Source organism: Hippocampus zosterae, chromosome 3 (assembly GCF_025434085.1).
Source record: "Hippocampus zosterae strain Florida chromosome 3, ASM2543408v3, whole genome shotgun sequence".
Lineage (NCBI taxonomy): Eukaryota > Metazoa > Chordata > Actinopteri > Syngnathiformes > Syngnathidae > Hippocampus > Hippocampus zosterae.
Window position 1 is genome coordinate 6372784 of NC_067453.1, and position 23407 is coordinate 6396190.

General features: G+C 46.2%; 2 protein-coding genes across 7 annotated transcripts in view; both read right to left on the minus strand.

Annotated features, from left to right (window-relative positions):
- Positions 1-1605: 1605 nt before the first annotated feature.
- On the minus strand, positions 1606-5615 carry endouc (endonuclease, polyU-specific C). Its single transcript, XM_052061015.1, has 8 exons — positions 5501-5615; positions 5323-5376; positions 4717-4816; positions 4531-4642; positions 4096-4217; positions 2544-2656; positions 2168-2318; positions 1606-2097 (listed from the first exon to the last, which is right to left on the minus strand). Exons 1-8 carry the CDS (start codon positions 5509-5511, stop codon positions 1822-1824), a joined length of 939 nt encoding a protein of 312 aa, XP_051916975.1. The 5' UTR covers positions 5512-5615; the 3' UTR covers positions 1606-1821.
- Positions 5616-6572: 957 nt separating this feature from the next.
- ppfibp1b (PPFIA binding protein 1b) overlaps positions 6573-23407 on the minus strand; it is a 31723-nt gene continuing 14888 nt past the window's right edge. For 4 of the 6 annotated variants that reach the window (XM_052060834.1, XM_052060831.1, XM_052060837.1 and 1 more), the window contains 16 exons: positions 16608-16738; positions 14612-14709; positions 13581-13641; positions 12910-13084; positions 12552-12584; positions 11902-12043; positions 11629-11760; positions 11332-11482; positions 10685-10796; positions 10522-10610; positions 9524-9646; positions 9310-9435; positions 9029-9217; positions 7647-7811; positions 7507-7572; positions 6573-7424 (listed from right to left, as the gene is read on the minus strand). In XM_052060834.1, the coding sequence (XP_051916794.1) occupies positions 7341-7424; positions 7507-7572; positions 7647-7811; positions 9029-9217; positions 9310-9435; positions 9524-9646; positions 10522-10610; positions 10685-10796; positions 11332-11482; positions 11629-11760; positions 11902-12043; positions 12552-12584; positions 12910-13084; positions 13581-13641; positions 14612-14709; positions 16608-16738 (1877 nt within the window). In that variant the 3' untranslated portion in view covers positions 6573-7340. The remainder of the gene's footprint in view (positions 7425-7506; positions 7573-7646; positions 7812-9028; positions 9218-9309; positions 9436-9523; positions 9647-10521; positions 10611-10684; positions 10797-11331; positions 11483-11628; positions 11761-11901; positions 12044-12551; positions 12585-12909; positions 13085-13580; positions 13642-14611; positions 14710-16607; positions 16739-23407) is intronic. The other 2 variants (XM_052060833.1, XM_052060835.1) reach the window with 2 other exon arrangements.

Here is a 23407-nt window from a genome sequence, read left to right on the forward strand (position 1 = left end):
ATAATGCGGGCCTGATTGAACCTCCTTGGATGCCGCTTCCGGCCCGCGGGCCGTATGTTTGACACCCCTGTTTTATAGGGTTTACGTTTTCTGTGAACCCCTACATGCTGTCACGTGGGTAAGAAAGGTAGATGAAAGCTTGCTTAAGTCACTGTTGGGAGAAATTTCTCTCTGTTCTGAAAGCCAAACTTAACTTTGTGAGCAAGGAATATTTTTCTCATTTGTGTTAGAAAATGGCGAAGAAATGGTGAAGGAGGAATTGTCACTGAGGTTTCAACACTTCTGATGGGTTTCTAATCCTCATTGATTTTATGGGGGAGGTTGCACCCAGAGAGGCAAGAACCGCTGTCCATTTCAGCAGTGATTGTGGGAACAAGCTGAGTGCTCGTTCCCCCAGCGTTTGTCGGAAGTGGTGTGTTGGAGTGACCTTGATATGCACATGCCACAATTCAGGAGATCACAGCAGGAGCCATTAGGATAGCGCCACGTCATATGAAACAGTGGGTGGAAAGCGCTAAAGGGCACACCATCATCGTCCAGCTGTTCGCTGGGCCATTGAGTACAATCGTTAGATGACAGCCATCGGCCAGCCCCTTAAGACCGAGACTTTCATAGTTAGCAACGCAGACGACATCAGGGAGGAGCAAAAAGGGCCAAAAAAGCAGAAGAAACCCCAAAAGATATCGCCATTGACCCAGGCCTATCTCACGTGTCACACACAAGATGCACCTTGACGCGTTCACAAAAGGGCACAAAGCAAAGTCCAAAAACAGCTTGTAGAAATACTCCTTAAGTGCAAAGGAAAGTACAAAGGAAGGCTATAAAGGCTCTTCCTAAAGCGCGATAGCACACGACAAATGGAGGAGCCTTAAAAAAAAGCTTGCGTGTACCAGGTAGCCCCTAAGGCCGACAGGAGGAGCCCACAGGCCTTTTCTGAAAAGCGTTAAACAATTATTGAACATTGTGATTTCCTAAGAAATGTCAACGTGATCATTTGAAACTGTTCAAACACTTGCAGGGACGATCGCTGTTGTTTGCATGGCTTTAGTTGTGCCCATTGTTCACTCCAAATGAACAGCAAAACGAGATGTAAGAGCAATCATTTAAACAATTTTGTTTTTTCAGAAGTCAATATCAAAGTGGGAGCCCTTCGCATGAATCAGTACCCAAGAAGTAGCTCTCGGTTTCAGAAAGGTCAGTGACCCCTGCTCTAGTTGCTAAAAATATAATTTAATGGTGACCTAACACTCGCACAGGATATGATGCACCTCTTCGTCATTTTGAAGAAGCCACTGGAAGTTCATCTTTGCAACGGGTGCATTCACAATAACACAATTTATTTCCTATGGCTCTTAATCTGTTAGCGGTTGCAAGGACCTGCAGTCTAATCCATCTGTAAAATAGTCAACACTGGCTGTCAGTCAACCAAAAAGCACATATACAAACAACCATTCACATTACGGTATTTACTATGTTCCTGTGTGGGGACTGAACTACACGTATGTCAGCCAAAAGAAGCGCAAAAAGCACGGTTGACGTTCACAAGAACATAGGGCTGTTGTGAATGAACTGAAAATATAAGCAAGCAATGAAAAGCCGATATGCTTGTTTTATTGCTAACCCTTTAATGAGGAAACCACTACAATGCCATATAACCAGAACGCAAACAATACTCGGTCATGAGTTGCTTTATAGGTCTCGAGTAGATTTCAGTCTGCATTTGCCTTTATTATTGTTTGGCCAGGAATCCCGAGAAGAGGTATACTATCTCAGTGGGCCACTTCCAAGTAGAATAATGCTGAATTGAAATCAAATCGAAGATCATTGTGAGTGCTGGCGAATGTGCCTGCTGTTGCTGCTGAGCAGTTTGGGGTAGGCCGTGCCGAGGGAGCGTCCGTGTCGGATGACCACCAGCTCCATCTGACACTGGTCGATGTTGACCAGCACCGTGGTGGTTCTCTCCGAGTTCATGAGGAAGATGACGGTGAAGAGGGCCATCTCGAACTCGGGGCTGGTCCCGATGAAGGAGCTGCCCACGGGTTTGAGCACGCTATGCCAACTGAACTGGAGGCTCATGACGTGATCGTCCTCGTCGGGCTGAAAAAGACGCAGGCGTTAAAGGCTGCGTGACGACCGGAGCGATGAGCGGACAATGGTTCAGACGTACCAAGTCGTGCTCCTTGGCCTTGTAGCCTTTGTAGTCCAGCAGGCTGCCCTTTTCCTGCATGTAGAACTGGATCCAGTTATGGAAGCCTGTGATTTCACTGTTCGATTTGATCTCTCCAACAAACACGTGCTCGAAGCCGCAGGAGTCAGGCCTGTAAAAAGTAGTCCACCACAAACGTGTGTTGTAGCGTCCCGTTGTTTTTGGTAAAATCGCTCTCCCTTTATTCGGCTGCATTCTGGATAGTTGTTAAAGCCAAGCAACCTGGTAGACAGTTATGAGTTTTAATGATGTCTACACATACTTTCTTTTTTTCTCCACCAAAAGCCGCCCTCTGTGAGTTCATATCAGAACATACGTAAGGCGAGCGTGCTCTTACCCGGTGTTCCTCTGTCTGTGGTAAAGATGAAACCAGATTAGGCGCAGCTGACTCTTAAAGTCTCTCAAGTTAGATGAAGATTGTCCTTTACTCACAAGATATCTGTGAGTACGCTACATAAAAAATAAAAAAAAAATGTTATCTGGTGTCAGACACTCAACAATCACCGACAAAATCAGATCAACCCACTCAAGGAGAATCGCACTTTGACTCATTTAACCCTTTCAGGGACAGCGGTTACCACGGTGGACATCTTATCTGGTTATCAGGTTACAGTTTATTATTTGTATACGAAAGGGTTAAGTTGGTTAGTACACAGAACAAAAACGTAAACACAACAGACTTTTTTTGTTTGATTTTGCGCGAGCTGACCTCAAAGACATAAAACTTTCTGTTTAAATCGGTGTAAGTGAGCATTTCTCCTTTGTTGAGATAATCCGCCAACCTCACCGGTGTGGTGTAAGCAAGATGCGGATTCGAAAACATGACAAAATACAGACAACAAGACGCCAAATAGCTACACTCAGCCCCCTCAGAAATTCCTCAAGTATGGGTCCAATTTGCAGCGAGCTCGAGACAATGCAGCATTCCGCAGCTGCACGCAGATGTTCCACATGTTTACTGTTCTCTCTGTGCGAAAGAATGTTTCCAGTGAAAAGACGAAACTCCCTTTGGGGCGCAGCTGCAGCCTCACCACAGAAGCCGCTCAAGGGGGCGAAAAAGAACATTCAACACGCATGTGGATTGAGGCGAGGCAAAGTATGGCCACACATTTCGCCAAAGCATTGTATATTCTCACATATACTGTCATATTTATCATATGAATTTAGCAACCCCCCCCCCCCCAAAAAAATTGTTGAATTAAAAAAATTATTTTATTATTTTTTTTAGAACTACATTCAACATTCCATCCATCCATCCATTTTCCGAACCGCTTCATCCTCACAATGCTCGCGGGCGGTACCGGAGCCTATCCCAGGTGTCTTCGGGCAGTAGGCGCGGGACACCCCGAACCGGTTGCCAGCCCATCACAGGGCACCCAGAGACGAACAACCATCCACACTCACACCTACGGACAATTTAGAGTGTTCAATCAGCCTGCCTTGCATGTTTTTGGAATGTGGGAGGAAACCCGAGTATCCGGAGAAAACCCACACAGGCCCGGGGAGAACATGCAAACTCCACACAGGGGAGGTCGGAGCTGGAACTGAACCTCTGCACTGCGAGGTTGACGCGCTAACCACTGGACTTATGAAATAATTTGCCGATTATTGGACCTAAGTCGTAATAAAACAAAAAGACATTGCAATGTACATCCATTGATCCATTTCCTGAACTGCTTATCTTCAGTAGTGTCGCGTGCTGGAGCCTGTCCCAGCCGTCTTCGGGCAGTATTATTAAAATCAACTTTTTTTTTTTTTTAAATCAACATAATAAAAAAATTACAAGATCATCTAAAAAGGACATGCCCTACCCATCCGCGCATTTTTAAAATGAAATGTGTCCAGCAACCAAGTATTTGAGATGTCGTCCAAACGCGTGTGAACTGTACCTTCATGACTTCTGTCTCTAAAATGGCATCCAAGAAGCGGCTGGTTTCAACCTTTTCCTCTGTGGTGACCCGCTCAGCCACGCCAGTTGACCTCTCATAATTGTCCAGCAGCCTCAAAAGCCCTAGAGGAGCATTTATACAGCGTATGCTAGGAGTCAAACATTTACACACACATGCTAACAGTAACCTTCCTTCCAGACATCAGAATCACACTACCAGACTGCACTACCACAGGGCCAAAGTAATAGGCATGTGTCACATGCTAGCAGTCGGCTGGAGCTTACTTGTAGCGCCAAAATAAACGTAATCTCGATATAGAGACTGCCGCTCTTTACAGCCGTGACTTCATTCGTTCTTCGGCTTATGACAGCAGCTCATTATCACCCACACACTTTTGAGCCGAGGGAATACGATGGTATCAAAGTTGCTACTGACTGAAGATGGTGGTGGTGTTCCTCATCTTGAGCTCATTGACGTTGGAGAAGAGAGGCAGGGAAGCATGATCGAGTGCAAACTGTGTGCCCGGGCTTACAAAGCCTGCTCGGCCCTTGCACAACAAACACCTCTTTGTAGTCATCATGAAAAAAGTCACACAGAGTGAAGCGCGGAGAGTCTTCATACCTGAACTGAGACGGTGTAATCTACACCAGGCGTCATTCGATTTGTATCCAGCCTCCACAGCTCATTGAAAAGGTTGGAAAGTTCTTGGTTTAATACCATTCTGTCATGAGAACATTCAGCGGTATTTTGTTATTTTACAGATATGGACCAACAAGATGCCGTGATGAGAAATATGCAAGTAGAAATAGTTTGTTATTGTGATGAAGTAAATTATGCATACAGTACTTTACTTGAGTATTTAATTTTCTTTTAAGGACTTTCTATTACTCTCCACATTTGAAAACAGTCATCTATAATTTCCACTCTTTCCTTTGTCAGAATAGGATTGTTAATTCTTTCAACCTCTGCGGACTAAGACACAACGGAAAAAAAGATGCCAACACAGAGTGGTAAAGTCAACAAGATCTTCTCTTCTCAGTACAGGGACATGTTTACTATTATTTGCCGTTACTATTTTTTAAGTACAGCAGACGAATCTGTATTTCCACTAACTTTTTACGAAGGTTTTTTTAAACCACAAACCTCTGTAGGCTACTTGTACTTAAAATGTGACTACTTTTGTCACCTCTGAAAAAAGTCAATACAACATTATTTACTGTACAGTACCTGGATGCATTCAGTCCACTGAGGAACACTCCAAGGAGGAGGACTACACAAATCCTGTTAAGAAAACAAACAAAAACCTTTGGAATGTTTTCTATCAGGAAAAAAGAAGAAAGATGACAAGTACCCCAATAAAAATAAGAAATAACTTTAAAAGGTGCAGAAAAATCAAACTACAAACCTCGAAGCCATGATGGGTGTTTCTTCACTTCTGCGAATCTGCGTACATACAGTGAGTACCCTCCGCCCCCACCACCAACCCCACAAAAATCACGGTCCTCTTCAACGCGCATGCGCACAACCGATAAAAGTTTAGAGCCGCGGTTCTCTTCAATAGTCACGAGAGGGCACATGTGCGTCAAAAAAACTTCGTAATTTGTTCACAGTACACGAACAGAAAACGAACTCCTACCAACTTGCGCGATTTTTGAATGAGGCCCTCCTATCAAGTTTAATGTATTTGATTAATCAATTCTATTGCATTTGGTTTGGGGTACTTGTTCTTTTCTTTTTTTTTGAGTCATGTAAAATGACTTTCGGCTTGTCCCATTAGGGATTGCCACAGCGAGTCTACCTTTAAATACATTGACACATGTCAGTGTTATATTAAGACATTTTGACATTTGTCATACTCGTGTTAAATATTTGACTTTTTGAGGCAGAAGCAACACTTTATTAAAGCCAAAGCGCAGTACAGATTTGTAATACTCATCTTTCTAAATTAATTGTTCGCGGCCATAATGTTTCAATACTTATGACATGTATTAAATCTGAAAAGTACAATCATTTTATCAGCATATCTTTCTCTACCTCATGCAACACAGATCTGGTTGTTGGGTCACCGTTGTGAGGCTCAAACGTCCTGTACGGCGATTGCATGTTCTCTCATGCTTGTGAAGGTTTTCTGCAGGTACTCCAGCAACAGTACAAAATCATGCGTTGTTCAACGAAGACAATAAATTGTCCAAATGTGTGTGTGATGATGAATTGTCATGAATCATTATTTCATTGCTAAGACATTTTATTGGATGACTTTAATTCATTAAAATTCTATTTGTTAAGTTCCCCGGCAGAACAAGAGTCCCCACTGGGGGGGGGGGGGGGGGGGGCGCTCTACAGCACAACCCTGAGGACAAACATAAAATGGATCGCATGCCACTGTACCACGTCTATAATCAAATCCAAGATAAACTCCCCATAGAAATTCAAAATTAGTCATTTTGAATTGTCCTGCGAAATCTGACACAGACAGCTGTGATTTAAATTACTTTATTGATATTTGAATTAGAAATAGCAGTTATCCATTTCTGGTAGTTCAGTGGATGCACTTTATGGTTACTAGTGAATATGACAGCTACTTTAAGCAGAAAAGATAATGAGACCGATTTCTATTAACCAACATTAGAAGTAAGAACAAACGTGGAGAAAAAAAAATGCAGCAATGATCTATATTAATGTATCAGCTCACTATCTATTTGGCTTGTACTGTTTCATGTATTGGCGCAAATGCGTGCCGTATATTATTCTTGAAAAGTTCAGTGTAATATAAAATATACGACAACTTACTTTGAACTAGAAAGGTACTTTTTTGTAGAAAACGTAGCAGCTGTCATTTAGAAATATAAGTTTATCTCCCCTCGTCAATGAAGCTCATTGGTCACCTACTCGACTCCAAGGAGCTCATTTAAAAGATATTCCATCTCTATTGGCATCGTGCATTCTCCACTTTGAATTTGATAACAAAACAAAACAAAACAAAATAAATGCCAGCACATAACTTAGTCGAAATATTTCCAGAAACCAGCTGGCAGGCAGTGGCATTGTCCTGAATGTTCTCTCCCTCCTTTTGGCAGCAAAGGAGACGCGACTAAGCGAATAACACGAGCTTGATGAAGAAAGATGGGGCTCATCCTTGAATGCAATGCTAACAAACAACTAGTGAGCAAAGAGTGTGCGCGCAGGGTTTTTTTTTCTTCTGTTTTTCATTCACAACCGGACCAGGTCACATGGTGCCGACAGTCTCATGCAGTGGAGTCGTCATCCGTCACGCTGAGGTTCGGGGAGTTCGACATCTCCTTGAAGAATTCGTCTTCTTTTAGCATACTCTGCACAAATGCAGCAAATGGATAATATATCAATTCAGAGTCTTATTTGACTCCAACATTCAACATTCTTGACCGTTTGTACCGTTAGGTTCTGGATACCCTCGGAGAAAGCACCGATTTGTCTGACAGTTCCTTCGGAGTCGTCCATCTGTTTTACACAAAGCAGAAATGTCAAATCCAATGAGCAGGTTCGTTTTTAAGACTGAAGTGGTCCAAGCCCACCTGGTCCAGCCTATCGAGGTCATCCTCGTAGATCTGAAGCTCAAAGCCTGTTTGAAAACTTCGTCCCTTCGGCATCTCCATGTCCATGGGACACACGTACTCCTCGTTCTCTTCTTGCCTTTTCTTCCTCAGACTCCCAAAGTTACCAAACGACAGTTTTCTCGGCTGGTGTAGGAACCAAAATGGGAAACAATTTCAACAGTGTTGTTGAGGTTTACACCGGACCGTCGAGACCTCAGCAAACAACCTTCTGCCATCACATTTACATTGACGAGCAATTTAAAATTGTGGGAAGGAGCAGGAGACCGTGGACAACGTGATGCCCATCTTTTCATTGTTTTTAACTTTTCATTCATCCATCCATTTTCCGATCCGCTTCATCCTCACAAGGGTCGCGGGGGGTACTGGAGCCTATCCCAGCCGTCTTCGGGCGGTAGACGCGGGAGACCCTGAACTGCTCGCCAGCCAATCACAGGCCACACAGAGACGAACAACCATCCGCGCTTACACTCACACCTAGTGAGAATTTAGAGTGTTCCATTAATCTGCCATGCATGTTTTCGGAATGTGGGAGGAAACCGGGTACCCAGAGAAAACCCACGCAGGCACAGGGAGAATATACAAACTCCACACAGGAAGGCAAAGGCCGGAATCGAACCCTGCACCTCTGCACTGTGAGGTCAATGCGCCTCTTAACTTTTCAGTGGATGTAAAATGTACTTTATGATTTTGAACAAACCGAACACTGGTTATCTTTTAAGACATTCAACTTTGTGAATGGAGGGTTTCGCTGTTGAGATTGTTAACTGCTCAGCGAACAAAATCTTAATCTGACTGTAATGCAGATGTGCTAACCACTCGCCCACCGGGCCCCCCGTACTCTATTATACCTTTTATACACGTTTTACTATTATTATTTTTTTTTTTTTTTAAGGTCAAATTGGTATTATCATGCTAGTTAATTGAGAGGAGGGTTGCAAAGGTGTGGAAAATGTCCGACAATGCAGGAGGATTTCAGAGATGTTAAAAGTTGTGAGGACAATTTTGTACTTTGGTTCATTTGAGAACAGCGCTCCATTTTTTTCTTTGAGCGACAAAATGTCAGTACACTGAATTGAATAAACAGCCCCTGAGCTCCTATGATTCCAGGGCAAGGGAGAATGTCTTAAGCATGATTTCCAAACATGTGGATGTTTTCAACAAGATTGTTCCCACCACCGATGTTACGATTAATCATGTTTTGTCGAACAAGTGACCATTAAAGACAAACTTGCCTAACAATTACATCATAGAATGAGCCTCGAGTAGCAGTAGTTGCCAACTAATCCATCATTCATCGGAATCGATGCCAAGTGGGTGTGGACAATTCAATGTGGTCTTACCTTGACCTTGTTGGTGGCAGTCAGCAGAGTGTAGTCTGGGTTTTCCAGACACTCCTGTTTAAGCTGTTGGGCCTCGGAACCAATGAGCAGATTGAAATGTGTGGCCAAGTGGCGACGCAGCAGCGTCTTGTTGGGGGGGATGTTCAACAGCAGCGCCATGGTCTCCACGTTAAACCTTGGCTCCAGCACCTTTAAAACACACAAACGCTCTTCAATTGAAGTGATGTGCACCCACTAACTCATTTTTGATTTCCTACTGAACAAACAGCACACCACCTCACCATCAAGCCTCCGTGCACACCGCTGCCTCTCAGGTTGGGAGCGTATTCGGCCAGATCGGCGGAGCGCAGCCACTCCATGACCCTGTGGTTGGTCCACTGGGAAATCTCTGCAGGGGAAATATTGTTCTGTGGAAACATGGAAGAGGAAGACTAAATCATCATGAAAATGTTGAACAGTGGCATGAAGTAGCTTTTATGTCTCCTGTTTGTGCACCTCATCAGACGGTCTGCGGCGCAAGCAGTTAGGCTCATAGTTGTTGAGTCGCAACACTTGGATGGCTCTCTTGATACTGAGGTGGTGGAGGACGCTCCCCACCTTCATCGAAAGTAGGTCATCCTGAGGGAAGAAGGCAATGACTGAGTGAGTATTATTGTATGTGTTGCTACCTTTGTATTAAAGCAGCAGGTTTGTGATGGCTTATACATCGATGCTCATTTCCATTAGCCCATCTATGGCATTTCGTACGATACATTTGTATTAATCAGAACTGTCGTTCAACAAAATTGTATGTTTTAGTTGAACATTTGAGTGTTTGAAGTTCTCCAGCCATTCAAATCTTTTGTGGTGCGACATGGTATAAATGTGACATCTTTGCCTGTAGTTTTTTTTTGCAATCGACAATAAAAGGAAAAGGCTTGCAAAATAGGCGGATCAGATTTTGACGCTGCTGTGACACACGATAGCTACTAGTGACACAAGCACAGTTGCTGCTAACCACAAACGTCAAAACAGCGGTATTTCTCCGTTGTTGTCATCCATTCAGTCCACACTGGTAGCCAGCTAAAATGTTCAACATGCAGTCTCAAAAACATGAGAAAAAAACCTGAATGCACTTTTTTTTGGGGGTGGGGGGGGGGACACACACGAAGGATTAAAACACACATATGCACATCTGGTTTATGGGAAGCTGGCAGTCATTGTTGCCAATGAGGGGGCTACATTCATATCTTGCTAGCAGCTTTAACATCACAAACTGCAATTTGACCCCCCCCCCCCCAGAAAACATGTTCCCCTCAGTCTAAGAAAATAATAGATGATGATATTATCACTCACTGTAATTTCAAGACACATCAACATTACGCGCATGTACATGTAGTCATTCACGAGCAAGTGCAGTGTGAATTATTTCCAGTTGTTTATTTTGAATCTGCAAGACGGTGACTGAACTAGTGAGAAGACTAAAAGAGGTATCTGCTGTCAAAAAGACTCACCACAGTCATGTAGTGCAGCATGCGACCATCTACCCGTCCCTCATCAAACTGGGTCTTATACTGTGGCAGCCCAATGTCGTCCAGCCACCCTGAAGGAACAAGAAAAACACGTCAGTGAAACTGGGACACTCCGAGCATAGCCCAGAGGACAGCTGCTACTCACTGGTCACCCAGTTGTAGTCCAGCTTTCCCTTGTTGTCCTCTTCCTCTGAGCCAAAAGCCTGCAGGGCCAGCTGCAGCTTCTTCCGGTGAAGTGGGTGTTTGATGCCCAGCTCCTGAACAACAACAGTGTGACAAAAGTGAACATTACATGTAAAGTGGGCATCCTTCAACGTTGAAGCTTGCGATTTCAACCCCAACACACCTACAGCCCTGTCAAAGTACGGACCAACCCCCTGTTGCTCCTACTGCACATCAGTATGCGAATGAAGAGTTATTTTTTTTCAATTTCTGTATTATCTTGCTTAGAATTCTCAAAGTAATTTTCAATTTGTTCACAGTTTTAAAATATCCCACACAGAGGTGCATAAGCCGTCTCTATTCTTTTCACTTTTCTCACTTTGATTCTCTCCTCTTTCATCTCAAACTGCTTCAAACAACAAAGCGTGTGATGGAAAAGTGGTTAGAACTGCATGACTGTCCGTGTTTTATGTTATGTGTTGTGTTTATTATTTTACTTTATGTTAACTGTTTTATTAAGCGCTTTGTTACAGCTGCCGCTGTTGTGAAAGCGCTATATAAATCAGCATGTATTGTATTGTATTCTCTTTTCATTTGGTGAAAGGCAACCCGTGTTGTACTCCATCTCACCCTCTCCAGATCCTGTTGAGACGCCTGAAGCAAGGTCTGTCCAGAAGAGATCCACATACGTGCCATATTCACATAAAGCCCAAGACCTTGCTCTTGCAGCCACTCACACACTTGGTCCTTTGACCAGCGAGCGAAGGGAGCATCCACATCACTGGGAAAAAACAAAAAAAGCAGCTTGTTATGGTGAAATTTAATAGCCACCCTGGGGAAGCAGAGAAAGGCATACAAAATGATTTGTCAAGGGGCTTCAAAATAATAAACCCCTACTCTGAGTGTGATTATGAATCGAACGCTTACTTGGTGACCCGCTGGAAATCACGAGACCAACCCAGTCGAGGTCCAGCTGTGGCTCGCACTCCCCCCCTCTTAAAATCTCCAACCGGCGGGTTGTCATCCAAGTTAAATGTTGTGGACTGACTTCTCTTAAGCCTTAAATTAAGGAATGATTTGCATTCAAAAACTTTTGCCAGTCTGAATGTTGGACACGAATGCTTAAAATTCTACTAAACTCCTTAGCCAAGGACACGAGTATCTCCACAACAATAACAATAATAGTCATCATCCACTCACTTGCCGAATAGTTTCTTAATTCCTTTAGACTTCTTTTTGCCTTCTGTGGTGGTGGGGAGTGTATGAGTGCTGTCACTGTTTGCCGACCTCTGAGGCAGCCCAGCCAAGTCTAGGTGATCAGTGCCTTTGTGTTCAGTTTCAGCTGTGCAGACAAACAGACACCAAATATTATTGGCATGATGAGAACGACAAACGCACGACTTCTCTGAGGAGCCAGAAAACAACCCAACGGACAGGGGGTGAACTCCTAGAGAGACATGGTGCTCAAAAGAAAGACGTGACATGCAGACTGGTGCATGCAGACTAAAATATCAAGGAAAGAATTAGTGTTCTTTTTTCTTCTTCAACTAAATGATGCAGAGCTAAAAGTGGTTACAAATGAAGAGATCTTTCAGATGCATGATCATTTCAGTCGGATACACAATTGTGTTTGGGCAGGGCATTGCAGCCAAAGAAAAGAAATGCATGCAGGCACACAGGCAAATCAGCATACGCAACACGACTGTTATGTTTCACAGACAAACTGTGACTAATGAGATGAGATGAGCTGCTAAAACATGAGCTGAGCGATGAGTTCAAGAACGGCGGGGTTGTACAATGAGGAAACATCTTCAGTCCTTCCTGTAATGGTCAGCAAGCTAATACTGTACCTAGCATAGGCGCGCTTGCACTGTGGCTGCGATCTTCATGTGTCACATACACACAGAAAACATCAGAGGTACCGAACAAAAGAAAAACAAGACAAACAGAATTCATGATTGAAAAACCCAAAGACCGAAGAGGAATTAACACTCAAAAAAGGGTACACATACAGGGAACAAAGGGCATACTGTGCGTACAACACCACACAAGTATACTTGACAATCAAATAACAAGCACAGTTTACAGCAAATGATGGCCTGTGTGGTTTATCTCATGGATATGTCGGACTTCGTTGTCATTATTTAAAAAAGGAAAAAAAAGGGTGTCCTTAGTTTCAGTCCCCTTGCTACCTTGTTTTGCGCTTACCAAGATTCTGGGAGCTTCCATTTTTCCTGCCTCCGCGCAGCTTGAAGAAGCCCTTCCCAAAAGATGAGCGGGCCTTTTTGGACCCAAAGCTGTCGTCCTCTGCGGTGGTCAGCGAGGCTGCAGCAGGACTCAATGGTGGCTTCTCAACAGTTTGAATGATGTCAACGCGTGTATTCTAGGACAATACACACAGAACACGGTGTATATATCATGTCCAAACATACTTATCTGCAACAGTAGAATTTGTTGATGCAGTAATTTTGAAATGATGCAGCCAATTATACAACATACCATACCGAAAGAGAATATAATAATTGAGAAGTGGGGAAATGATAAATAACGGGGGGCCTTGGCTTACGACAGAATTCCTTTGGAACAGTGGTGCTGGAACCTCAATTAGTACAGAAGTCAGTCATGCGCTAACGCAGAAGTAAGGTCAAATTCACAATAAATATTGGGGTGAAAAATCGTTTTAAGCCAGAAATATAAAACAGTCCAATGAAAAACAGTCAGTGTGGCAAGAAATGAGTGTGCCATTTTATGCATTTTTACTTCACTGTGCAAAATACCAAACTGCGCGCTAGTTGGAATGTCAAAATGTCAGATTTCGGGACCACAGTAAAAAGAGGACTCCTGTAAACTGTCCTTCTTTTCAGTGGAGTGTATCTTACCTTCTCATTTTTGCTCCTTTCTACAAGTTCGTGGCTGACAGACTGGTTTGTATCTTGGCTGCTGGAATCATGATGAGCAGAGTTTAGAACAGTTGCAATGTGGCACGAAATCATGAAGGGTTTGAGTTATAACTTGAGCTTTGAGAGTTCCTAAACAAGTTTTGGTGGAGTGCCGCATGCCTGAACAAATGCAATGTCTCCCATAATAAAATATATTTTGACCACAAAGACCTAAACCAATGGATTTACTGTCATTCAGGAAAAACAGGTGCCCCTTCATTGGGGCTCAGCACTATTTGCTCTTGCATAACTTAAGCCTTAACCTAAATTCAATTTTTGTGTGGGAATGGGCTCTTTTCAAAGGGATATTTTACATATGTACGTCGTTTGCAACAGTAAAAGGCTGGCATTTTTTTTTCGACAATTCATTTGAAAACGTCATTCTTCTTATTTTTCATGTACACTTAGTAACATTAAATATGATCTAAAAAAGGGGAGCCCAAACTTTTTGGATCAACGATCTACTTTTTGATTACTTTTGACCCTTACCGGCGCGCGCACACACACACACACACAAATGTAAGATTTACCTGCTTTATTTTATTTTTTAAATATATTTTTTTAGTGAAAACGAGACTGATTAGTGTGCAGTGTATATTAACACAAAAAATATATTACTAACATGTACAAAGACACACAAATGGTTGTTTGTTTTTTTTTCTTCTCGACACTCCTCGGACCTACTTGGGACCTGTCTTAGATCTACCGGTAGATCAGGATCTACCTAATGGGCACCCCTGATCTAAAAAATAAGATAGCTGGCCACATGTCACCAGTTAACTGTTACAAGTTAGACTAGACTGCACGACAATATACACACTCAGCTTCACCCAATGGAATGCAATTAAGGGGCAATCTATCATTATAGAGGTGCACTTATGTGTCTTTTTCCACGAATAAACTACCGGTAATCTATTACTACCAATCAAGCCACACGTAAAAAATAATGATGTTTTCCTTTCATGTTTTACCCATCTACATCTGTAGCTGCAGAGTCTGTGACCTGGTCAGGATCAGAAGGGCTAGATGAGGGTGAACTATCTTCACAAAGCACATCGAGGATCTCCAGCTGCACAGAAGATGAAGACAACATAAACAGAAGACCCACACACAGAAACACAAAACCAAAACTAGTGTACATTGGCTATGTGCCAACTTCCTTTCACGGAGTCCAGCATTAAGGGGCATATTCTCATGTTTGTGCTCAATTCAAATCCATACATGCATTTTTTTTTACGAATTTTGAAGACACTGTGGCTCTCCCATCAAGTGAGATACGCCCACTACAGAAATATGTGCACAACCACTAAGGAGCCATAATTTGGTGAAGTCAGACGATGGAACTCATTTCCAGATTGTGGAGTTTTCATCAGACATGAAAATTGCATATGTCACACTTTGATTGTGAAATGAACTTGTGTCATGGATCCAGAAGTTATCGCCAGTGATGCGTGTACATCTGCAAACAACTTTGAAGGAGCGTGTTTTTGCATTCACTTTCGAGTAAATCCAACACGAGCTATGCAGAAAAAAGTCAGCAAGTGCTGATCCTTTTTTTCAACAATTTAACATGATTTAATGTCAACATTCAGTCATCAGCGTAATGTAGTAGGGACACAAATACAGTCAGTGAGCGTATATGAGACAGGTATGGCACCCACCCCGTCCATATGTCAGCATGAAGCAGCCGAGTCGGGCGCTGTGACAGTCATCACTCGCTGTCAGCGGCTGTGTAATGACACGGCACACATTTGCATCGTGCTGCACCGTTGAATTTTGCTACGATATATCTTACACCGGTGTAAATTTTGTGGAGCATTCACACGTATAAAGCTGCTTACGAAAGAGAAGTGAGTTAATCTCGGTGCAGCCCCACTTGCGTTCACACGGCAGTATCTGCGGCCGTGCAATACGAAATAATACGAAAATAAAACATGGGTATGCTTAGGGTGTTCTTCCTTTTCCACGACTTGTTTGTGACATATCGAAAAACCTTGGTTTATACTTCTCCAGACAAATCAACGCTGTGGCCTATCAGACTGGATGAGAGAGAGAAAGTGTTGCAGCTCCGAAACAAAGAGAGCTGTCGTGTTGCTTCAATGACCGCCCCGAAAACATAAATAAACGATGACTTCAATGACACTCAGAAAAGCAAATTGTAATGTGCCAAACAGAAAATCAAGAGAGGAAATCGCAAAATAAACTCTATGGGGAATTCTATGGGGGGTTTGTGAACACAAAACAAAGGTACAAACAACTCCGAGACAGTCCAGTCACCTACAAAAGGAAAGATGAAGGAAGTACAACAGAGCACGAAAGCAACGCATTCAATACCCGTATGGAATCAACTCTTCTCACGTGTCGTAGCGAGTCTACCTCGGTAGCATTCACACGTCCAATTTTATATCGGTGCTGCCCCGCAAACTAGCATTTATTCTGGAGTACATTTTTAAATCACCTCCTGAGCAGGGTTAAATTTGCTTCGCTTTAAGCTGTTTTCATGGGTTACACCGGTTTAACTTTGTACGTGTGAACGCTCTACGGGGCAGCGTCGGTGCTACACCGGAAATAAAAGTTGCCGTGTGAACACGTCTTATGTTTTGGCTTTGAGACATGCTGGACCTTAGTAAAGCTTCCGCAGTGGAGACCAAAAGGTGCTTAAACCTAACCTACGGGAGAATGTACACACTGACAGATTTGTCAGGAAACACTCTCATTTGAAAGTCGCTCGACCCAGAGTGGGTACATTTCATGAAGGTGTATCAGTGACACTTAAGTCGATGGGAGATTCTGTGTAACCCAAAAAGTGTATATGAGTCTTTTTCTGACTCAAGCACATGGGAGAACATGCCCCTTAGTGCACATAGAGAGAATTTATAGAAGAAATTATTCAGTTAATGGGATGTCAACATGTCAATGTTGGTGTGTGAAACAGTGTCTTAAATGTATCACATTGTGCTCACAAACCTCATCTGTGTTCTTCCTTTGCACTTCACTATCTGCAAGTCCATTTGCGTCGATAGACAAATGGTTGGTCGACAAGCATGGTGCCGGACCATCAGCATGAGACGCCACATGCACAAAACCATTGGGATTCTCTGTAAAACAATGAAAACAAGTACATTCAGATAGGGCTAGACGATTAATCACAACATAATCGTGATTTCAATTTTATCTTCTGTTGATCTTGAAAACATTACAACAGAAGAAAAACGATTAATGGAGCAAGTCTTTAAGATATTTGAGGGCCTGATTATGGAGGACTTTATGGGTGAGTAAGAGAATTTGATGCAGCAAGGGAGCGGAAAGCAACGAAGGTACTGGAGACAGGGGTGATGCAGTCACGGGAAGCGATATGGCGGTGTCACGTCGCGTGCCCGCCAGCAGGTGGCGGGTTTTCTCCTCCGCCATCGGCACACCTGCCCGTAATTTCGGGCTGATTAACCCTCTTTTATTAAGAGACTCCGACAGTCATCTCGCTGCCGGAGAATTCCACGCCGTGCCATTGTTCTCTCGTGCTAATTCCTCTATTGTAGATTACTCGTTGCCTTCTTGCCTTGCGGCCTTTACTCTTGCCATTCGCGTTAGTCACTAAATTGTATACTTCTATATTGCCTAATCAGTAGTTCCTCGCACTTTGTTTTTTCAGCGAGCGTTTTCGGTTGTTTCCTTATTTCTTCCCTGGTCCTTATTTGACCAGCGTTTTGAGTTACCGTTTTTTCCCTGTCGGGCTCTTTCTGTTTTTGTCATTAAAGACACTCTTTGCTTTGATAAGATTCTTTCGTTGTCTGTTTTCCGGGGATCCAACTCTTTATTTTCTTGTTCTGCACGGAGCGATCGTTATCGCTTCGGGCAGAACGTGACAGAATTCTCCGGCCACCATGGATCCCGCAGACATCGAAAAAATTTTGTCCGCTCTTTCCCGACAAGAGCAACAGATGAGTCAGCAGGGCCAATCCATTAGAGAACTCCGTGGCACGGTCTCCATGCTGGCTCATCGGTACGATGATTTAGAACCTCGGTTGGTCCGGGTGGAAGAGCGGAGACCATCTCCCCCCGGGGTTCGTTCTATCATTCCCGAAGCGCCCTCCTCATATCCCATTATGACGAGGGAGCCATCGCTTCCACACCCCCCTCGCTACGGGGGCGAGCACGGGCAGTGTGGACACTTCCTCCACCAGTGCTCTCTCATATTTGACCAACAGCCTTCTGCCTATGCTAATGACGACGCCAAGGTGGCTTATGTCATGAGTCTGTTAACAGGTCCGGCGGCATCGTGGGCGATTGCGACCAGTGACGCAAAGCCGAATCTCCGTACTTCGTTCCCCGACTTCGTGGCTGCGTTCCGCCGGGTGTTCCATCATCCCGTGCGGGGCAGAGAGGCAGAGGGCCGGTTACTCGCCCTCCACCAGGGAGAGCGATCGGTAGCGGATTACTCCATCGAGTTCCGGATCCTGGCCGCCCAGAGTGGATACGGTGATCGGGCGCTGTGTGGTCTGTTTCGCCGCGGACTAAACCCTCAACTCAAAGACGAGCTGGCGACCCGCGACCACAGCACCAACCTGGAGGAATTAATCGACCTCTCCCTCCTCATGGACAATCGCCTGAGGGAGCGAAGCCGGGAGCGCGGAGGTGATCGGCCCCAGTTCCGACGAACACCCACGGAGGAACAGGTGCAGCTGGGAGGTAAGGATGTTGGTGCGGAGGAAAGAAGGCGTCGTTTCAGTGATCGAGCGACGACTGACGGCGTTCAACCATCTCCTCATGCCGTAACCAGCCATCCGGGGTCGTCACCCCCAGTCCACCATGAGTACTGTGAGTCACGACCTCGCGCGCCACCCTTCGAGCCTAGGCGAGTCGACTCGCGGCCGGGACGCCCCAACAGACTTGAGCTCGAGGGGGAGATATTTGGGGGGTCCCGGTCGTGGCGGGTCCGGGCTCTGGTAGACTCGGGGGCAGATGACTGTATAATGGACACCGATCTCGCATCCGAGCTGGGTTGTTCCGTGGAGAAGTTGATAGATAGGAAGCGGGTTTGTGATCTTGATGGGCGCCTCCTGGCGGTAGTTACGCATAGGACGGAGCCGTTGAAACTTCTACTGTCCGGCAACCATGTCGAACATCGCCGTTTTTACTTAATGCGGTCTCGCAACGCCCCGATCGTTCTCGGGTTACCCTGGCTTAAGACACACAATCCCGTGATTTCCTGGCCGCGCCCAGCGATAGACAGCTGGAGCCAGTATTGTTACCAGCACTGTCTACAATCGGCCGTCGGGAAGCATGAACGTGTCACACCCCCCGAGGAGATCTGCCTTGACGGAGTGCCGGATTGCTATCGGGATCTTAAGGAAGTGTTCAGCGAGGATCGTGCCCGCTCTTTGCCTCCACACCGCCCCTACGATTGTGCTATAGACCTGCAGGCGGGCGCTCCGTTGCCGACCTCGCGGCTGTATCAGGTGTCCCAACCCGAGCGCGAGGCATTGACGGAGTACATCAACAGCTCGCTCGCTGCAGGTCTTATTAGACCATCGCGTTCACCGTTAGGGGCGGGGTTTTTCTTCGTAGGGAAGAAAGACAAGACCCTGCGACCCTGCGTAGACTATCGGGGATTAAACGAGATAACTATTAAGAATAGATACCCGCTACCCTTGCTGGACTCCGCCTTCGCCCCATTACAGTCAGCCACCATTTTCTCCAAATTAGACTTGCGCAGCGCTTACCACTTGGTTCGCATCCGGGAGGGTGACGAGTGGAAGACGGCTTTTAAGACCCCTCTGGGTCATTTTGAATACTTGGTTATGCCTTTTGGGCTCACCAACGCTCCTGCCGTTTTCCAAAACCTAATCAATGATGTGCTAAGGGACATGATTAACATCTTTTGTTTCGTTTATCTTGACGATATTTTAATTTTTTCCCGGTCATTACACGAGCACCAGCAACACGTTAGGCTGGTGCTACAACGTCTACTGGAGAACCGGCTCTTCGTCAAGGCAGAAAAGTGTGAATTCCATGTCCCCGTCATCTCCTTCCTAGGGTTCATTATTGAACAGGGCAGGTTAAGGGCGGACCCCATTAAGACGCGTGCAGTCACTAACTGGCCGGTTCCAACCAATCGCAAGGAACTGCAGCGCTTTCTGGGGTTCGCCAACTTCTACCAACGCTTCATCCGCGGTTACAGTCAGAAGGCGCTCCCCTTAACCCGCCTTACGTCCATTAAAACCCCATTTAAGTGGGATCCGACCGCGGATGCGGCGTTCGCAAACCTGAAGGCGGCGTTCACCAGTCCCCCCGTACTACAGCACCCTGATCCTGATCTCCCCTTTATCGTGGAGGTGGACGCCTCGGATTCGGGGGTGGGGGCTGTGCTGTCCCAGCGCTCTCCGGTCTACCAGAAGTTGCACCCCTGCGCCTTCTTCTCCCGTCGACTCAGTGCCGCCGAGTCCAATTACGACGTGGGCAACCGTGAACTGTTGGCAGTTGTGACCGCCTTGCAGGAGTGGCGGCACTGGCTCGAGGGGGCAAAGGAACCCTTTACGGTCTACACAGATCATAAGAACCTCGCCTACCTCCGCTCCGCCAAAAGACTGAACGCCCGTCAGGCCCGGTGGGCCCTCTTCCTCACCAGGTTCGACTTCATCCTCACCTACTCTCCCGGGTCTAAGAACACTAAGCCCGACGCCCTTTCCCGTCTCCACGAGCCTGCGGGGAGGGATCGATCCCCGGAGACCATCCTCCCGACCCGGTGCGTCGTGGGGGCCGTCCAGTGGGAGGTTGAGCAGCGGATCCAGGCAGCCCTGGAGGGGGTTCAGGTGCCGACGGAGTGCCCAGCAGGGAGGCTATTCGTACCTCCTTCCCTACGATCGGAAGTTCTGCAGTGGGGACATGGGTCCAAGGTGGCGTGTCATCCCGGGGTGAACCGGACTGTGCAACTCGTCGCCCAGCGTTTCTGGTGGCCGGAGCTCCGCAGCGACGTGACGGAGTTCATCAAGGCCTGCACCTCCTGCGCCTGCGGCAAGTCGTCCCATCAACCTCCGGCGGGACTGCTCCAGCCGTTGCCCATTCCTCCTCGCCCGTGGTCCCACATCGCCCTGGACTTCGTCACGGGTCTCCCGCCTTCCCGGGGTCGAACTGTCGTGCTCACGATCGTGGACCGCTTCTCCAAGGCGGCTCATTTTGTGCCTTTGTCCAGGTTGCCGTCGGCGCTGGAGACCGCCGACCTCCTCGTCGAACACGTCTTCCGTCTCCACGGCATTCCACTGGACATTGTCTCGGACCGGGGGCCCCAGTTTGTATCCCACGTCTGGAAGCAGTTCTGCCGGTCCCTCGGGGCCACGGCCAGTCTGACCTCGGGGTACCACCCCCAGTCCAATGGACAAGCCGAGCGTGCCAACCAGGATCTGGGGGCGGCCCTCCGCTGTGTGTGCCTTCACCGTCCCTCATCCTGGGTCGACCACTTACCCTGGGTGGAGTACGCGCACAACACCCTCGTCTCTTCTGCCACTGGTAGGTCCCCCTTCATGGCCGCCTACGGGTACCAGCCGCCGCTGTTCCCGTCCCAGGAGGGGCAGGTGGAGGTCCCCTCTGTGCAGCACCACCTCAAGCGGGCCCATCGCGTGTGGAAGGAGGCCCGGGCTGCGTTGTCCCGCACGGCGGTCAGGAACCAGCGGATCGCGGATCGTCGCCGGCGCCCGGCTCCTTCATACGTGGTGGGACAGAAGGTGTGGTTGGCAACGAGGGATCTTCGCCTGGCCGGCACGTCTGCGAAACTGGGACCCCGATTTACTGGACCATTCGAGGTCGAGGCCGTCATCAGTCCAGCTGCAGTCAGGCTCCGGCTGCCACCCACCATGAAGGTTCACCCCGTCTTCCACGTCTCCCTACTCAAACCCGTGTCTTCCAGTGACTTGGCTCCTCCTCCCACGCCGCCGCCCCCTCCGCGGGTCGTCGACGGTGACCCGGTGTACACGGTTCGTGCCATCCTGGACTCTCGGCGCAGGGGAAAGGGGTTCCAGTATCTGGTCGACTGGGAGGGCTACGGGCCTGAGGAGCGGCAGTGGGTGCCTCGCTCCTGGATCCTTGATCCGTCCCTTTTGCGCGACTTCCACACTGCACATCCATCCAAACCGGGTAGTCCGCCGGGAGGCGTCCATTGAGGGGGGGGTACTGTCACGTCGCGTGCCCGCCAGCAGGTGGCGGGTTTTCTCCTCCGCCATCGGCACACCTGCCCGTAATTTCGGGCTGATTAACCCTCTTTTATTAAGAGACTCCGACAGTCATCTCGCTGCCGGAGAATTCCACGCCGTGCCATTGTTCTCTCGTGCTAATTCCTCTATTGTAGATTACTCGTTGCCTTCTTGCCTTGCGGCCTTTACTCTTGCCATTCGCGTTAGTCACTAAATTGTATACTTCTATATTGCCTAATCAGTAGTTCCTCGCACTTTGTTTTTTCAGCGAGCGTTTTCGGTTGTTTCCTTATTTCTTCCCTGGTCCTTATTTGACCAGCGTTTTGAGTTACCGTTTTTTCCCTGTCGGGCTCTTTCTGTTTTTGTCATTAAAGACACTCTTTGCTTTGATAAGATTCTTTCGTTGTCTGTTTTCCGGGGATCCAACTCTTTATTTTCTTGTTCTGCACGGAGCGACCGTTATCGCTTCGGGCAGAACGTGACAGGCGGGTGGCAGAGTTTTGAATATACAGTACTGAAATTTGGTGTAAGATTAACGATTGAAGATGTTACAATAGGAGGCTGTTGCAGTCATCAACGTGTGTGTTGGGAAAAGATGAGATTGTTCTAAGTGTTAACTCCAAAATTCAGACAGCAAGTTGAGGGTGAGAGGGTGGACTTATCAAAAGAGACCTGAACGTTTAGGGCTAGTGAGGTGAAGGGTTTGGGACCTATTATAATCATGTCAGATTTGGTAAAGTTAGGTTTGTGAACATTATTAAGCATCCGAGAGCTGATATCAGAAAGGCAGTTTTAGAGAGTGGAGTGGGCCTGATGGTCAATGGATTTGGCAGATAAGTAGAGTTGGTTGTCATCCACATAACAGTGAAAGTGGAGGCTATGGCAATGGATAAGTTGACTGAGGGGGAGCAGGTAGAGGATGAACAGGAGGAGACCAAATACCGAGCCCTGAGGGACATCTTGGGATAAGCGGTCAATGGAAGACAAGCATTTATTGATGGAAATTGATTTGTAGATTGTTGCCTCTCTGTAAGGTATGATGTTAGCCATGCCAGGACGAAACCTGCGATGGGGATAATTATTAATTGTATAAGAGTGGCAGAGAGGTCGAGGAGGATGCAGATGAAAAGTAGGCCCGAGTCAGAGGAGAGGAGGAGATCATTGGACGCAAAGTTTCAGAAGGGTATGACACATTTTGTTTTTAGAATTGGGATGGGAAAATGGTTCTATCCAATTCTCGCAGGTGATCTCAATGGGGATTGATTTGCAATGTTATTTTGTAATCGACAACAAGAATAGCGTTTTCAAGAATAGTGTTCAATGTGCAGGAATTAATCAGAATTGGCAGCATAGTTTTCATAGCTGAATTAATGCCAAGTTTTGAAATCAATGGTAAATCATTTTAATAATAGTGATTTCAATCTCAATCACAATAATGGTGATTATCATCTTTTTTCCATAATCGTCCAGCCCTACATTGAGAAAACCAAGCTAAATGACACGATAATGTGCCGTTCCAAAGGTTTGATGCAAATACATGACCATAAAACCTATAATGCATTTTTGTCGGCACGAGAGGTTAAA

What these genes read in the sequence shown, in the direction of transcription:
- endouc (XM_052061015.1), bottom strand. An exon ending in AGTGGACTGAATGCATCCAG is followed by an intron (nt 4,817 to 5,322) that starts GTACTGTACAGT and finishes TTCTCATGACAG; the next exon opens with AATGGTATTAAACCAAGAAC. An exon ending in CACAGACAGAGGAACACCGG is followed by an intron (nt 2,319 to 2,543) that starts GTAAGAGCACGC and finishes TACTTTTTACAG; the next exon opens with GCCTGACTCCTGCGGCTTCG.